This window comes from Medicago truncatula, chromosome 6 (assembly GCF_003473485.1).
Source record: "Medicago truncatula cultivar Jemalong A17 chromosome 6, MtrunA17r5.0-ANR, whole genome shotgun sequence".
NCBI lineage: Eukaryota > Viridiplantae > Streptophyta > Magnoliopsida > Fabales > Fabaceae > Medicago > Medicago truncatula.
Genome location: NC_053047.1, coordinates 6,928,139 through 6,944,332, shown reverse-complemented (window position 1 = coordinate 6,944,332; position 16,194 = coordinate 6,928,139). Strand labels below are relative to the sequence as shown.

At 33.4% G+C, this 16,194-nt stretch overlaps 2 protein-coding genes across 3 annotated transcripts; both read left to right on the top strand.

Annotated features, from left to right (window-relative positions):
* The first annotated feature begins 1,617 nt into the window (after positions 1–1,617).
* LOC25495611 (uncharacterized) lies at positions 1,618–8,882 on the top strand. Of its 2 annotated transcripts, none has more exons than XM_039827141.1 (11): positions 1,618–1,753; positions 4,834–4,931; positions 5,052–5,138; positions 5,236–5,392; positions 5,566–6,114; positions 6,569–6,711; positions 6,827–7,024; positions 7,173–7,263; positions 7,361–7,526; positions 8,313–8,423; positions 8,515–8,882. In XM_039827141.1, the coding sequence occupies exons 2-11, from the start codon at positions 4,849–4,851 to the stop codon at positions 8,646–8,648; spliced, it is 1,719 nt and encodes a 572-aa protein (XP_039683075.1). In that variant the 5' UTR covers positions 1,618–1,753; positions 4,834–4,848; the 3' UTR covers positions 8,649–8,882. The 2 variants fall into 2 exon arrangements, with proteins under 2 accessions (XP_039683075.1, XP_013451291.1); XM_013595837.3 differs by lacking the exon at positions 1,618–1,753 and adding an exon at positions 3,049–3,417.
* A 936-nt stretch (positions 8,883–9,818) lies between these two features.
* On the top strand, positions 9,819–14,668 carry LOC25495610 (thylakoid membrane protein slr0575). Its single transcript, XM_013595836.3, has 9 exons — positions 9,819–10,195; positions 11,725–11,771; positions 11,869–11,971; positions 12,464–12,550; positions 12,771–12,854; positions 13,241–13,294; positions 13,663–13,743; positions 14,236–14,281; positions 14,394–14,668. Exons 1-9 carry the CDS (start codon positions 9,905–9,907, stop codon positions 14,465–14,467), a joined length of 867 nt encoding a protein of 288 aa, XP_013451290.2. The 5' UTR covers positions 9,819–9,904; the 3' UTR covers positions 14,468–14,668.
* The last annotated feature ends 1,526 nt before the right edge of the window (positions 14,669–16,194 follow it).

The following is a 16,194-nucleotide window of genomic DNA, read 5'->3' as shown; positions in this document are numbered from 1 at the left end:
GGATCACCATAAGCTAAAGAAATTGTGTTTTATCTGCTCCTCCCAATAAGCAAAGGAACTGATCATGCTCATACAAAGAGGTTCTCATCAACTGTTAATGCTACCTTGTTTAGATCAAGCAACGAAGCATTCTGCTTATCCTTTTCATTTTTATTTTATTTTGATTGCATGGATATTATATGATGTTCAAGGCATTTTACATTACACATGTTTCTTGCTACATTCATAGGTTGTTTCCTACTTTACTCTAATTTGTTGTTTATTGGAATACATTTTTATTTTGATTTGGATACAATTACCTTGCTTTCTGATTCATTTTGTACACATGTTGATAGTTTGCATATTGTGGCATACAAAAGTTGGTGCGAGTGGAATTTATGCAACGTCTCGAGTTCAAAGGGAAGTCCATTGATAGTGGCCCCTGGGGTTTATCCGTGTAGTTTACTTCGCACGTATAGTATAGTTCTCACCAAAATATGAAAGACCCTAAGAGTGTGTTTGGATGGGGGAATGTTTTGAGGGAAAGTAATGTTTTGAGGGAATTCAACCATTTAAGGTGAATTCTATTGTTTGAATTCACCTCAAAGTAGTTGAATTCCCTCAAAACATTACATTCCCTCAAACCATTCCTCCATCCAAACACACTAAGGGTTTCCAAAATTGAGAATGTGATAAAATGGATAATTGCAAATTGATTATTAAATCAAAGGTAAAATTTATGGATGACAACTACTTGACCACAAGAATATTGATAGACGAGAACTCAATTGTAGTTGGTGTTCTTAGTAAGGAAAAGGTAAAAGAAGACTAAGTCTAGGACTTACTTAAGTCATTACTCTACAAGACAGTACGAAAGTGAGATGAGAAACTTCATCAATTTTTTTCATACCCATTAATATAATGATAGTCATTTCCCATTTTATGCACAATCCAAACTTTCTTAATTTTAGTATCACTAGCCACATGTCCATTTGCCTCAACCAATTATGTTATGCCAAGTGTATTTTCCCATATGCTATATTGAATCATAACAAAGACTCCTCCTTGTAAAATAAATGAGAATTGTAAAAGATTTGTTCAAGGTGCAATTTGGGTTTATGAGGTAAAAGATTCTATGATTCAATTTTTATTTTTCATAGATGAGTGACCTGGTAGGATATTTAATATAAGGAGCAATATAATGAATCACTTTGATTTAAAATGATCTAATATAGAGATAATATTGAATATGTTATGACCCACTTGTCTTATTGGGAGTGTGCATTTACCTATAAAAATATTGTATGACAATATAATGAATCGATGAAGAATTTCAATATTATCCTAGTTTCTAGATAGGAATAGTTAGGGTCTGTTTGGGAGAGGGTTTTTTTTTTTTTCGGGGGGAAGGTTTGTGGACATGCACTCCCTTGTTTGGGAGATAAAAAAAAAATTGAGGGGAAGGTTTCATAGCTTTTTCCAAACCCCTCAAAACCCTAACTTGGTACATTTTCAGAGTCCCCCCAAAATGAGGGGTTTAGATGGTAATATGACTCACATTTACAAGTTTGACCTCAATATAATTTTAAAATTCCAATTCTACTTAACCCTAATTTCACTCATTTAACCCAACACACACACACACTCTACCCCCGCCCTCTCTTAGTTGGGCGATCTCCGACAAAAACTCGATTTCGATCTTGATCTTAATCTCAGTCACGATCTCGATTTAAATCTCAATATCCATTACGTTTTCGATTGCTGATACCTCCGGGTTTGTAATTCCTATTCACGATTTCATGTTTCGTTTAATTTCGAATCGCGATTTTGATTTCGCAATTTTGATTTACGTGTTTCAACTTGCAATTTTCGTGTTTCAACTTTTGATTTCCATTCCTGTTTTTTTATCTCCTTCAGTGATTTTGATTCATAAAATCATATAGCTATGTTGATTTATGTGATTTATGATTTATGTGTTTCATGTCTTATGGGATGATCTTTGTATTCTCGTGATTTATGTGTTTCATTGTTCTTATGTGATTCTTGTGTATGATTTAGGCGTTCTTATGGTGATTTTGACTAATTTGGTGATAGTGTTCATTCGTCTCATAACTGTCCAAATTATTGAGATGTTCATACAAGAACAACAATTGTTGAGTGTGTTATTCCCCAAATATTGCAAAATGTTTGAACTTTGAATATGTGTAGAGCAAATAATTTCAAACCTCAGTTGAAAGTAGTTTTAAAAAAATTGCAAAATGTTTGAACTTTTGAATATATGTAGCAAATAAATTGACAGGCTTTGACACGACATAAATTGGTGTATTTCTCCATTTGTATAAGGGTAGAGAGAGAGAGAGAGAGAGAGAGAGAGAGAGAGAGAGAGAGAGAGAGAGAGAGAGAGAGAGAGAGAGAGAGAGAGAGAGAGAGAGAGAGAGAGAGAGAGAGAGAGAGAGAGAGAGAGAGAGAGAGAGAGAGAGAGAGAGAGAGAGAGAGAGAGAGAGAGAGAGTATGCGGGGGCCTCAGGTTTCTTGTTTTTTCATGTTTCTTTGTATACTTCAATTGACATTATTAATTTCCTACTGCACTTATGCATATTTTTAAATCAAATTATGTGTATATTTCATATTTTTTTAGGGTTTATATTGTTTTATCCCCTCTAATTTAGGGGGCTTTTGAGTTTGCCCCTTGTAAATTTTTTTTTTTAGATTCGATCTTTTTAAAATATAGATTCTTCACGATTATCCCCTATATCATTTGAGTCAGCAGAATCTCTGATGTGACGCTAACGTGACTTTTTATTTTTATTTTTAATTTTTTTATGCATGCCACATGTAATTTATAATTAAAAAAAAAATGAAAAACATTTTTTATTTGTTTTTTATTAATATTGTTTTTGACAAAATTATTTTAAAACATATTAATGATTCAACAATAATTTTAAAACAAAAACAATATAGGGGTTTTTTGTTTTTGTTTTTGTTTTAAAATAATTGTCTTTTTAAATCATTAGGAGTTTTATTTCGTATTTTTAAGCTTCGTGCTTATCAAATTAAAAATTTAGTCCCGAAATCTGAAAATCAAAATTTCAATAGTTGACTGTTCCCGCCACATCATACACGGTGGGAAATTTAATTTGAGTTAACACAAAAATAACTTAACCATTCCTTCCCTCCACATTTTTCACTCCAAAACCAAACTCATTTTCGCGAATTCCTCAAAATCTCGTTTTCTCTTTCTTCTTCTTCTTCTTCTCTACCAACGATAATGGAAATCGATTCATCTTCTTCTTTGCTAAAACTGAAAGAGAGTGAGGTTGTTGTTGTTGTTGTTGATGCAAATGGAAAACAACAAGTGAGTCGTCGTAACAACTCACGCGGAGTTCGTGTTATTGGAAATCGAATCTATGATTCTGAAAATGGAAAATCTTGTCACCAGGTTCTTCATTTCTAACCTTCTTTCATTCTTCATTTTCTGTTATGTATGTTTAATAACATGATTTTCGGTTTCAGATCTATGTAATTCTGACACGGATATTTCATTTTCCAAAATTATTATTGGTATAGATTTGTTAGTTTCGTGTCTGACACGGATATTCTTCATATGTGTTGATGTCAAGTCGGTGTTGGACACAATACATATCTGACATCGGGATACACATAATTCGAGGAGTATGTGTGCTTCAAAGATTGACATTGACACATGTGGTTACATTCAATTATTCAATTTTCTCAAATTGTTATTGTTGTAATGCGTCTTGTCCCCTGTCTGTATTTGTGTTTAAGTTGTGATTTGTAGTGAGATGTAATCGTTTAATGTGGTAGTAGACAACATATTGAAATGATGAAGTAAAATTAAGAGCAAACAAAGATGGGTATGACTTGTTTGTGAGTGTAGGAAGGAAACACGAATTGTTAATAACAGTGTGCGCTTTATGTTGCTACTACTTGGCATGGCACACTCAGAGTGTGAGACTTGAACTGTTTGTGTTAATGTGATTATTGAAAAGATTCATCTTCTGATTTTGTTTGTGAATGTAATTATGGAGTTTGATTAATGAGCTAAAATTGGTGTTTGAAGTCTTGGGTTGTCGGCAGAAATGGATGTCATAATTAGTTAGCTTTGAGTATATTGTTAGCTCAAGATCCTAAGTTAATGTGAAAACAGGAAAAAATTATTTGATGGGTTGTAGGGTGATGATTTTGAAGGTTTACTCTGTGTGTTGTAGTAGATAATGTATTGAAACAAGGAAGTAAAATTAAGATCAAATACAGATGGTGTGACATGTGAATGTAGAAATGAAACACAGATATGAACTCAAAGAATACGGTTTTACTTGTCAACAATAGTGTGCGTTTGTTGTTGCTACTTGACATGACACTGCACAAAGATATCCTCTGTTTTACTTGTGAATCTGATTATGGAGTTTAATTAATGGGCTGAAATTGGTGTTTGAAGTATTGTGTTGTCAGCAATAACATCTGTTGTAATTGGTTTGCATTCAGTGTATTAGTAACTCAAGGCCCTAAGTTAATATGAAAAATCAAAAATTTCTTTGGTCGGTTGTAGTGTGATAATGTTTGAAGGTTTACTCCGTGTGTTTCTTGTTTTATGATTTTTGTTATGTGTTTGTTTTATTCTGAGACGTGGTGATTTCTGGAGGGAGCACATTTTGAACACTGGTCTACGACTTATTATGGGACACTGAGAATTATATGAAAAATGTGTACTTTGTTGATTGGTTGTAGGATGATGATGTTTTGAGGTTTAATTTGACTAGCTTGAAACTGTGTTGGTATTTGATTTCCTGTTTTGATGCTAACACATTTGTTTACTTGGTTTTCCACATTGAAGTGTCGGCAAAAAACAATGGATTTTTCTGCTGCTTGTAAGAATCCAAGAGGTGGGAAGCCTTGTGTCATCAGGTTCTGCCACAAATGCCTCTTGAACAGGTTTGGTTCCCCCTTTTTTTAATTTGGTTTTATCTATAGACTAATTCTATTTTATTAAGAGTATAACAGTAGACTAATTTATTGTGTTTTTTGAATGCTGATGATTTGTGTTGAATTTAGATATGGGGAAAAGGCGGAAGAGGTAGATCTATTGAATGATTGGAATTGTCCAAAGTGCAAAGGCATCTGCAACTGCAGTCGTTGCATGTAAGTTGTGGTCTGATAATGTGTTTTGAATTTGGTATTGTAGTCTTCATTTTCTACCATTTTGTGTGTTGGTTCTGAAAGATGAGTAACATTGTAGGAAAAATAGAGGTCATCAACCTACTGGTATACTTGTTCATTCGGCCAAGGCATCCGGTTATAACTCTGTGTCAGCAATGCTTGCCAAGAAGGCTTCTGAAGGTTTGGAATCGAACAATATTGTTGTTTTGCCTTCAAAAGAAGCAAATTTGGAAAAGGTGTGTTGATTCTCTCCATTTTTCTGTAGTTGACACATAAGATAAATTTGTGTTTGATGGTTAATAAGTTTCCTCTTCATCGATGCAATTGAAACAAATGATGCAGAAGCAAAAATGTGTTGATTTTCATAGTTGTTTTTGTGGTTGATTTTCATATTTGTTATATACTACAGGAGCTTGTAGTGGATCTATCATGGGAACCTGAGAAGGAAAACTCATTATGTGAAAACATAGGGTTAAAGGTTGAAGATGAGAAAACAAAGAAAATGAAGCGGGAAAAGTTAAAGGAAATATCTAATGGCAACAATGTTGACAATGCTCGTGAAAACAAGAAATTGAAAAGGCCTAAACTTTCCAATGGAGTTTCCGATGGTGATGTGAAAAGAAATGCTGATGCTGAAATGGAAACAAAAGTAGAGCAGAGTCATGGAATGATTCATTGTCAGATGGATGCTCCTAAGGCTTGTTCTGCAAATGATGATTCCTTCATTCCTAATCTAATGCATGGGAGAATTTGCCAAGGTACTGTTGTGATAGCTGATGGTGAAAATGCTGGTGCCAAGTCTCAAACAAATGCTATAGCTTTGAATGCTGAAAAAATTAAGGAGGAAATTCCTTTGCCCCTTGGCACCGAGATGACCAAAATATTAGACCTTGAGTTTGCACCCGAAGATGTTGGGAATGCATTGCAGTTTTTAGAATTCTGCAGAGTGTTTGGAAAGGTATTCCTTTATGCTGAATTTTCTCTTATATCTTTGGTTAATAACCTTTTACTGTTGCATCTAGTAGTTTACAAACTGAATATTTTTATTGTTGCTAATTCCTTAAAGCACATCGGTTAGTTACACACAATATCTTGTTGGTTCAATCAGCAAGCAAATTTTGTTTTCTTTTTAAGTTTTGGCTGGTTTAGTTGGGGTCTAACTTAACATACTGTTATTGGAGTCTAAGATCAAATTAATAATAGCCATGACAAGAAATTTGGACTACTTTACATTTTATTATTATCATGTAATCTAAAAACTAATCCTTAGATTACTCTGCAATAGGTCATTTAATTGATTTATTCCTTTAAATTGAATTAAATTTTCTAGACATAATGATGCTATTGTAGCTTAATATCCGTTCATAATTGCTATATCAAGTTTCCTTACATTTGTTCCCATGTATAATCAGCCTCTCGATCTTAAGAAAGGAGAAGCAGGAGCTATTTTAAGAGCATTGCTACGTAAGCAAAATTTGCGACGTGGACAAAATGCCTTAGTTGTTGAGTTCCAAATCAAGCTGTTGACTTTGATTGTATCTGATTCAGATAATGAGTGAGTTTATTCCTTTTGACTTTTTATTTGTTATTTCATTTTTTACGGGTGAGAGGGATTTATTTTGTATAGTATGTTTGGAATAAACTGTTATTTTTGGATCACTTTGGTGTAGGTCTTCATCCTTAACTGCTGGCAATGGAAAAAATTCATGGTTGAAAGTTCTGGAGGATTTGATTACTGAATCTGGTGCTGCACTAAAAGATTTTCCGGCGGATTGGCTCAATAAAGGCATTAGCGGATATAATGATTTGGACTTACCTAAAAAGCTTATCCTTCTGAACTTTATCTGTGATGAAGCTTTGGGCACGATGTAAGTATGTCAATTTAAACTGGAAATTGCTTTGAGATCTTTCTTGTTACTTCATTGTTTGATAATCATTATTACCTTCTTTTTTTATTATAATTCTTCCTGTCTTTATCTTGTTTAATGTGGTTGGATACTTACTTTATATCTTCAGGAAGCTAAGGAGTTATATTGATGATCAAAATGCAATATTGGCTGAAGAAATGAAAGCAGCAAAATCTAAGGTCGCTGAAGCTAAGGAAAAGGTAAGATGATGCAAGGTGGTTTGTTTTTTGTTTCTGAAATGGTGCTATTCCAAACTGTCACATGGTGTTCATATTGTTGTGTACATGTTATCTACAGGAAAAAAGTCTTAAACAAAAGTTGCAGGATGAGATGGCTAAAGCTGCTATATCAAATGGAACAAACCTCTCAATTTCAGAATATGATGCTCTTGTTTCAAAAATTAAAATTGAAGCAGCTAAAGCTCATAGTGAGTTGCTTGAGGCAAAAGGCACAATTCCTAAACGTATGTTCCGATGTTTGAGTATTTCATATGCTCTACCTTTAAGTAAACTCCATGCATAAATTTCTTCTATCTGATAGTAATATTTAGGTTGTTATGCGTAGTTTACAAGAGTACCTAGGTTGTAAACAAGTTAAAAAAGTTCAAGAAAATGATAAAGAACTTGAATGTTGGTTTTTTTTTTATGATAACACTTTGGCTAAGGTATATAAGCATTATAGACTTCAGTATTAATAATTGGGTGATATGCTGATCCTGAATGATATTAATATTTTTCATATCTTGTTTACATTCCCACAACATTTTATTCACTTTCTCAACATCTATCTTCGTGATTATCTGCACTGAGTTGAGTAGATGCTAATGAACCTTGAATGGAGTCTTGAAACCAAGTGGCTCATGTTAATGCTATAGTGGTATAGTACTGGTATGACACATGCTATTACAGGGGAACTTTGTATTCATGGTGTCATAGTGTGATCAACCAGTCATATTGTTACTGGTTGCTGTCATTTGCGTGGTTGATGTCATGGTGTGATAAAAAAAAGTTTATTGATCGAAAATAAACATCCAATTTGTTTAAATTCAGTTGGTTTAAATTTGCCAATTTCTTATGAAGAATATGATTGTTGCATCAGTAGATATTTCTTTAACATCCAAACTAGAATTTATTTGGTAAACCAAACAAATGCACTTGAATATGCAAGTATATGGTCACTCTTTGTTTTGTAAGAGTTCAATGTTCTGCTATTGCAATGGTTGACATTTTTTTTCCTTATAACATTGCAGGGAACCAATGCTGTGATGCAGTGAGAATTGAGCCTGAGTACTTGGATAATAGTGGTAATGCATTCTGGAAATTAAAAAGCTATAATGGTGAATATGCTTTCTTGTTACAAGGTAATTCTAGAAACAATTTAGCTTAACTTCTGTGAATGATACCTTTGAGATTTAGGCTCTAGCATGTTTACTAATATGTATCAACATTCAGATGTGAAGATCCATGATGAAGATGTTGTTGAAGTTGATGAAAAATGGTTTGTTTATGGAGCTGAGCAGAAGGATGAGGTCACTAAGTACATTTCCTCTAGGAGAGATTGGTTACCAAAACTGACTTCAGTTTAGTTGTTTGACAGATATTATCAATTACATACTAGTAATCTGCCAGGGATAATTTAAGGTTTTAACATGTATTGAAAGTGTCCTAAGTTCCAGTGTTTTGGTGATAAAGACAAGAATCCTTAGGTTTCAATGCAATTAGTTACAATTTGTAGCTGGTTAATTTTATTTTTTGTAACTTTTCAAATAGTAAGGATGCAGATTTTGACCAAGTGTTGAGGTAAAATGTTTTTAAATCAACATTTTTTGCTATTAAATTTTAATTATGTCGAATCATGTTTTCTTTAGATGATGTATGTCTCTTGCATGATGATTCATATTTTTTTCCCAGAAACCTATGTATTCCATGGTTATTGGTTCGTTTTTGGAAGCACTATCCTTGCACTTATTAAATTGGAAAGAAGAATACAGTTTATTTTAGTTGAAGTAGTAATAATATGAGCATTATACTTGTTTGCTTCTTGGATTTTTTTTTGGTTGGGCTTAGATATGATTTTGTTTGTGTGCAATTATAAAGATATTTAAATAATTCAAATATTGAAAGAGTTGGTAACATGACTCTTGTAGTAAAATCTGTCAAAAAAATAAAAATGACTCTTGTAGTAAAAGAATGAACCGAGATTTTCTGCAGTCACATAGTTGGAAGTTGGATGCCACTTGATATTGAATCATCAAGTGGCATATAAAAGGTATCATCGTGCTACAAATTTTTATTGACTGTGGTTAATTTGCTTTAGATATCATTCGTGTAGTTATCCATTTGAGAGACAATCCAACCTCATATAAAAGGTATATCCTATTGTTGACTTGATGATTAGTCTCATAATGAATCCATGAAACGTGAGTTCTCTGAATACCTTGGGTTAAAAAAAATTACCAATTTTATCAAATACCGTTTGTATAATAAGTTGTTGAAATAGTTTTTTTTTACTAATAAATTGCAGAAGTAATATTAAATAAATTTATAAGTCATATCTCAACCAATATATATCAAAATTGTTAAGACAAATATTCATGATGTCCCATAATTAAATCTGAAATCTCCTATTTATGTGTATGAGTTTATGTAGTATTTTCCCCAAAAAAATATTAAACAATTAATTTAAAATATATTGTTCTCATTAAACAAATAGATAAATAGAATAATGTGAAAGATAAATAATGATGCCACGTAATCTCAAATTTGGCGGTTGAGAAGCAACGACCAAAACTGTATGTTTCTCTGACTCTCCTTTTGCTGTGTCTGAAAAAAACAAACCAAAATGATGTTATTTGAATGCAAAACCATGCCAGGTGGAGCCACCGTGTCCTCCTCCTCCGGTCACCGGTTCCACTGTCTACCTCCTCTTCAACTCACAAAGTCTCCACTTGTTTCTGTTCATCCTCAATCCATTTCATGTTTTCATGCTAAGCTTTTCTTCAAAAGCAATAGGTTTAGTTTTGTTCCAGTAAGAGCTGCTGATTCTTCAACTACTACTGCTTCTCAGTCTTCTTCTGATGTTCCTATTGATAGTAGAACACTTGTTCCTGATGATGAAATTTCCATTACTAAGGTACTCGGTTCCTTTTTCATTATCTTTTTTTAGGCTATGTTTGGTGGTGAGATAAAATTTTGAGCTTATATTTTTCTTACATGCTTATGACTCTATTTGGTAAAAAATAGCAGATAGTTGATAACTTAGCTTATAGCGAATGGACTTATAAAGGATAGATGAAAAACATAGTTTATATAGCAGATAAGCTAGCTGATTGAACCCTGTTTGATAAACAGTTTATATCACAAGCACTTATCATGATAAGTGCTTATGTATAAACTTACATAAGCTATTTCTATAGGAAAAGAAAAAAATAAAGTTAAATTGTTTTTGTATATGCTATAAGTTGTTTTCATAACATATCTTGGAGAATTTATGAAATTAAGCTGAATTTTTTCTTATGAAAAGTGTCACAAGCTTATTTTCATAAGTTTTTCCCAAACAATGTCACAAATCTTATGCTAGTAGATAAACTTAAATAGGCTAATCCAAACAGGCTTGTAGTGTTTGGTAGGTTGAACTAGCATGTAAATATAAAATGACATAAACAATACATGATTAATTAAATTAAGATAACAAGAATAAAATTGAGAGAAAAAATGACATGGTATAAGTTTTAAGCTATGAGCTATTTGAATTAGCTTATCAAATCACATTATAGGCTAGTAAAAATAAGCTATAAGCTCTTAAGAAAACAATGGTTACCAAACAAGTCTTTTTTAGTCTTATGAACTTATAAGCTATAAGCTAGTTTATTGTACTTTCCAAACAGTCCCTAAAACATTTTTTGATAAGCCACTTCAAGTAGTTTATAACTTTAAGCTTATCATTTTCTTCTCTCAATTTTACCTATGTAGTGAAGTTTGTATAAGATATTTCAATAATCAATAAAGAGAGAATATAGTGAAGTTTGTATGAAAAGGAGAATGTAGTGAAGTTGTTTTTATAACTATCCAGAACTTACACAATGCCGGAAATCATAAACTATCTTCACAAGCTCTCACAAACAGTTACATGTGTTGTTTATTGTTAAATGAGTTTGGGTTTTACTCTCGAAATCTAACTCAATGGACGAGTCTTCCTAAGTACACATGTACATTGTATAGTCCGGAAACACAAATGCAATTTCAATATTTATGTCATAAAATAAGTTGAAATAAACTTTTCAAAACACAATATTACTGAATATCAACTTAATTAAGTTGTTCACACAACCAACTCTAAGTATAAAAAATCATTTAAGTTATTAAGAATCAATCAGTAAATTTTTCGATCAATGTATGTGACTGACACATCATCCTTTGAAATATACTCTTGACTTTGGAGGAGCCAAATTTACAAACTATCATGTACCGTTGAAGTTTGGGAGATGCATAGATACAATTTCCATATAAGTGAAATGTTAACATCATAATCTTATGTGTATTTTATTATTGAGCAAAGTTTTCATGCTTATTAATGGAATTCCTTGCTTTATATGCTGAAAATTTCATAACTAGTAGTTAGGTATGAGTTATTGATTCTCAGAATATTGTTCAATTTTGCAGATTTCATTTGGTACGATTGGATTAAGTCTTGGAGTTTCACTCTTGTCGTGAGTATTTTTTTCTTTTCCACCTTCATTGATATACAATTATAGTTTTTCACCTTATGATTTTATATTTTTCCTTTTATTTGTTTGAAATATGCAGCTATGGTTTTGGAGCATACTTTAATATTCTTCCTGGATCTGAATGGTCAGCTATAATGTTAACATATGGTTTCCCTCTTGCTATCATTGGCATGGCACTCAAGGTGAATAAACACTTAGTTCATGTGAATCAAGTTATAGGGTGGAGTTCATAATAACAGATGAAGCACTGGCACAGAAACTATGCACGACACTGATACGTAAACACTTAAAATAATTTGAGAAAATAGAAGCAATTGAACGTAAACTTGTGTCTATGCAATACGAGTGTCGGAGACCGACACGATTTGTACACTCGGACACACCTTCGATTTGAAGTGTCGATGCTACAATGTGTTCGTGCAGTTCCTTTGTGGTTCTATGCATTGGTTTTGGCTGATACTCTTCTGGGCCATGGACTCTTTATCTGTAGCACTGACACTTCAGTTTCCAACACACAACACTGACAAATGTAGTGTCATTCAATTTACTTCCATTTTCTCAAATTATTACCCGTGTCGACGTGTCAGTGCCGGGTTTGGTGTCCGTATCTATTTAGTTCTTCCTAGCTCTTTATTATTCTTCGTATTGTTTTTATTGGACTGTCCTTTTTTCAGTATGCAGAACTCAAGCCAGTGCCATGCCTCACATATTCAGATGCTTACAAATTGCAAGAAAAATGTGCAACTCCTATTCTTAAACAGGTAATCTTATCATAACTCATTCTTCTTGCTACATATTGTGTTATTTAAATGTATCTTGTGATGGAGTTCTCTTGTTTTCCACTTCATGTTGTGACACTCTTATCTTGGTATGTTATATTAAATATTAAAGAAAAGAATCACATAAGGATTTTTCTATTAATTACCAATAGATTCAATATTTCTTCTAATCACTTAAAATGGTTCTTTTGTGCTTTTATAGGTGAAGAGTGATGTTACCAGATTTCGCTATGGGGATGAACAGCATTTAGAGGAGGCGTTGAAACGAATTTTCCAATATGGTCTAGTAAGTTATTTGAATTATCTTCTCTCAATTTTTTTATTTTTTTTATTGAATTATCTTCCAAATTGTCTCAAAAGTGCTTATGCCAGCAAATAAGCTCTAATAAGTCAATCCAATCAGACCTTTAAGATGAATTGGTTCTTGACAGCTTATGTACATGTCATATGTTGTTTCCATAACCTTTTCCGAATGGTCTCAAAAGTGCGTACACCAGTAGATAAGTTTTAATAAGTCAATCCAAATAGACCTTTAGGATGAAGGAGCAAAAGTCTTCCTTACTACTTTCTTATATCTTCATCCATACTAGCTGCATTATCTTGACAATGAGGTTTCCTCTATGTGCTCTTGTTGCAATTTTGAGACATCGTATTATCTGCTTTATGTTTCAGGGAAATGGAATCCCTAGAAGAAGTGCACCCATTCTACAGATGGTTCGTGAAGAGGTACGCTTGTCAATTTGAATTAATTCATTAGAAATGACAACATTATCAATAGAGTTGGTGTTGCACCTATAGTAGAATAGATGGTCAGAACTAGGCTTACGTAGTTTGGTTATGTAGAGAGAAGACATGTAGATTTTGTAGTAAGGAGAGTAGATCAGATGCAGGGTAGTCAAATCACGAGAGGTAGATGAAGATCTTGAAAAGCTATAAAGAGACTATTAAGAAAGATCTAGATATTAACGAGTTGGATATAAAAATGTTATAAGATAGGAACATTATGATGTCGATTGATCCATGTAGCCGACCCAACTTAGTGCGATAAGACTTTGATGTTGTTGTCGTCGTCTAATAACATGTCTATGTTTTAGGTCACACAAGATGGAAAATATTCTTTGGTCTTGGTTTTCGAGGCTAAGGCTCTGAAGTTGTCAGATTTTGAACAGAGACAGGTATTCAACTGTGCTTTCCTGAATACATTTTTAATCGCTTAGATTTTGTATTCATCTTTCTTACCTCTTCACGAGCATAAGGACACTCTTAATTATATTACTCTTGCAAACTTTCACACAAAAATGTTGCAATGATACGAATTGTCGGCTCGAAGCTTAAGCATTCCACTCTGATCAAAGGACCAAATTACCTAATCACTACTGATATATTTATTCAAAACCCTACAAAATTATTTACTGTTGAGGTGTTTCATAAGCTCTTATAAAGAGTCTCACAAATGCTTATGTCAGCAGATTATAAGCTCAAATGATTCAATCCAAAAAGGCCTTAGTAGTCCTAACCCTATTCATAACCACATTATAAAGAGACAAAAAGATTTAACCTTAGAGGCCTGCTTCTAGAATTTAATCAATTCAATTCTTATTCTCTGTAAATGTAAGATCCTCTGGAGTTTTAATATATTTCTCAACTTCTTCTATTTGGTGTTATAGGCTAAATTTACTTCATTCTTTGGGCCTGGAATTACAGCAGAAGTTGGTGAGTAAATTTTTTGAAAACTATATTTATTTTGCTTAGTCTTGAGAATTTAAAGACACAAAATGTGTATGAAAATGAATGAATGGATTCTGACATAATATTTGTGCTGCAGGTAACGGCGAAAATGATCTATACGAGGTTCGGCTTATCTCCAATACAGACCCTAATGCTGCATCTTCTCCATGAAGTTATTGACCATTTTATTCTCAGTCCATGTTGCTTGATTTAGTTAATTACAGGACTTAGGTCCTATGAAATATGTATAAAATTCAAAGGTATAGATTATTTTGTCATGTATTAAATGTTGACACAGATTGAAAGAAATAGAGAAGCAATTGAAAAGGAAGAGCCTAGCCAATGTTAATCACATTATTTTATTTTTTTACATTTGATATATGTTGAAATGTTTCTTATGTAGTGTTATTTATTTTCTTGTTTAAGAAGTCATTATTTTACTCCTAAAATAAAGGAGTTGACTATGTATTTCTCTCCTATAAAAGGTTCCTTTTTTTTCCTTCATAATAATATAACAGACAATTATTACTCATATGTTTTTCTACATGGTATCATGAGCTCTGTTAGGGTTAGGGGTTAGAAAAAAAATTCCGATGACCCATTCTTTTATCCGACCCGTTCTTACCGATCCAAATTATGGTGGAACCTACACAAACACCACCACCCCCTCCCGGAGGTCGTGGCGGCGGCGGAGCCAACAACAATTCCGACGGTGACAACGCCAATTCCGGCGGCAACAACAACAATTCCGGCAGAGGAAGTGGATTTACCATGTCAGAGATGCCCAGTTTCATGACAAACAATTTTAACGGTGGGTTCGGTTATGGCAGAGGTGATCCCAACAACAACCTTTTTGCGTCTGGTTATGGCTACCCACTTGATGGTGGTTACAGTAACTCAGGAGGTGGAGGTCAAAATAACTCTCTTCAGGTTAATGTTCAGAAACTGGATGGATCAAACTACACTGAAGGGTCCCAAACTGTTCGACTTATTCTAGATGGCAAAGGGAAGTTGGGTTTTCTTACAGGTGATGTTCCGGTGCCTGCAACAACACATCCTAATTACAGATTCTGGTATGAGAAAAACATATATGTATCTGCCTACAACAAAAGATGTTTGGGATGCTGTAAAACTGTCTTACTCTGATATTAAAAGTTTCTCTCAAATTTATGATTTAAAATCAAAGTTATGGAATTTAAAGCAGAATGTCATGGATGTCACTACCTACTATAATGAATTGATGGCCCTTTGGCAAGAGTTGGATCAGTGCTATGATTATAACCGGAGGTGTATTGAACATAGTGTTCAGTTTATTAAGACGCAGGAGAACGATTGTGTCTTTATTTTTCTTGTTGGTCTCAACAAGGAACTCGATGAAGTAAGAGGTGCAATTCTTGAAAATAATCCTCTGCCAACTATTCGAGAAACTTTTTCAGAAATCAGAAGGGAGGAGGCTAGACAAAGAGTGATGATGGGAAAGTCAAACTCAGCAACTGATGGTTCGGCCTTGTCACAAACATTTTCAATAAAGACAGCAAGAAATATGGTAAACTATGGTGTGATCATTGCGAACATTATTATCACACACGTGAGACTTGCTAGAAAATTCATGGAAGGCCACCTAATTGAAAAAAGAAGGGTGAGGGTCGTGCCCTTCAAGCAACTTCTGATCAAGAGCCACAATCTTACCCAAATGCATTTCTATTCACTAAGGAACAGCTAGACCAAATGAACAAACTCCTCGACTCTCAAACATCTTCGTGCTCCATAGCCCAGAAAGGTAACTTCCCAAAATCAGTCCATCTTAGTGTCATTCCTATTCGTACATGGATTGTTGATTTTGGAGCCACCGATCATATGACCGGTGAATCAGGTTTATTTTCTTCACATAAACCATG

Excerpts from the sequence above, each read along its gene's own strand:
- LOC25495611 (XM_013595837.3), top strand. The coding sequence starts at position 3,247 with ATGGAAATCGATTCATCTTCTTCTTTGCTAAAACTGAAAGAGAGTGAG. Across the intron at positions 3,418-4,833 it reads ATGGAAAATCTTGTCACCAG|TGTCGGCAAAAAACAATGGA; the intron begins GTTCTTCATTTC and ends TCCACATTGAAG. Across the intron at positions 8,424-8,514 it reads ATATGCTTTCTTGTTACAAG|ATGTGAAGATCCATGATGAA; the intron begins GTAATTCTAGAA and ends ATCAACATTCAG.
- LOC25495610 (XM_013595836.3), top strand. The coding sequence starts at position 9,905 with ATGATGTTATTTGAATGCAAAACCATGCCAGGTGGAGCCACCGTGTCC. Across the intron at positions 11,772-11,868 it reads CTTGGAGTTTCACTCTTGTC|CTATGGTTTTGGAGCATACT; the intron begins GTGAGTATTTTT and ends TGAAATATGCAG. Across the intron at positions 13,744-14,235 it reads CAGATTTTGAACAGAGACAG|GCTAAATTTACTTCATTCTT; the intron begins GTATTCAACTGT and ends TTGGTGTTATAG.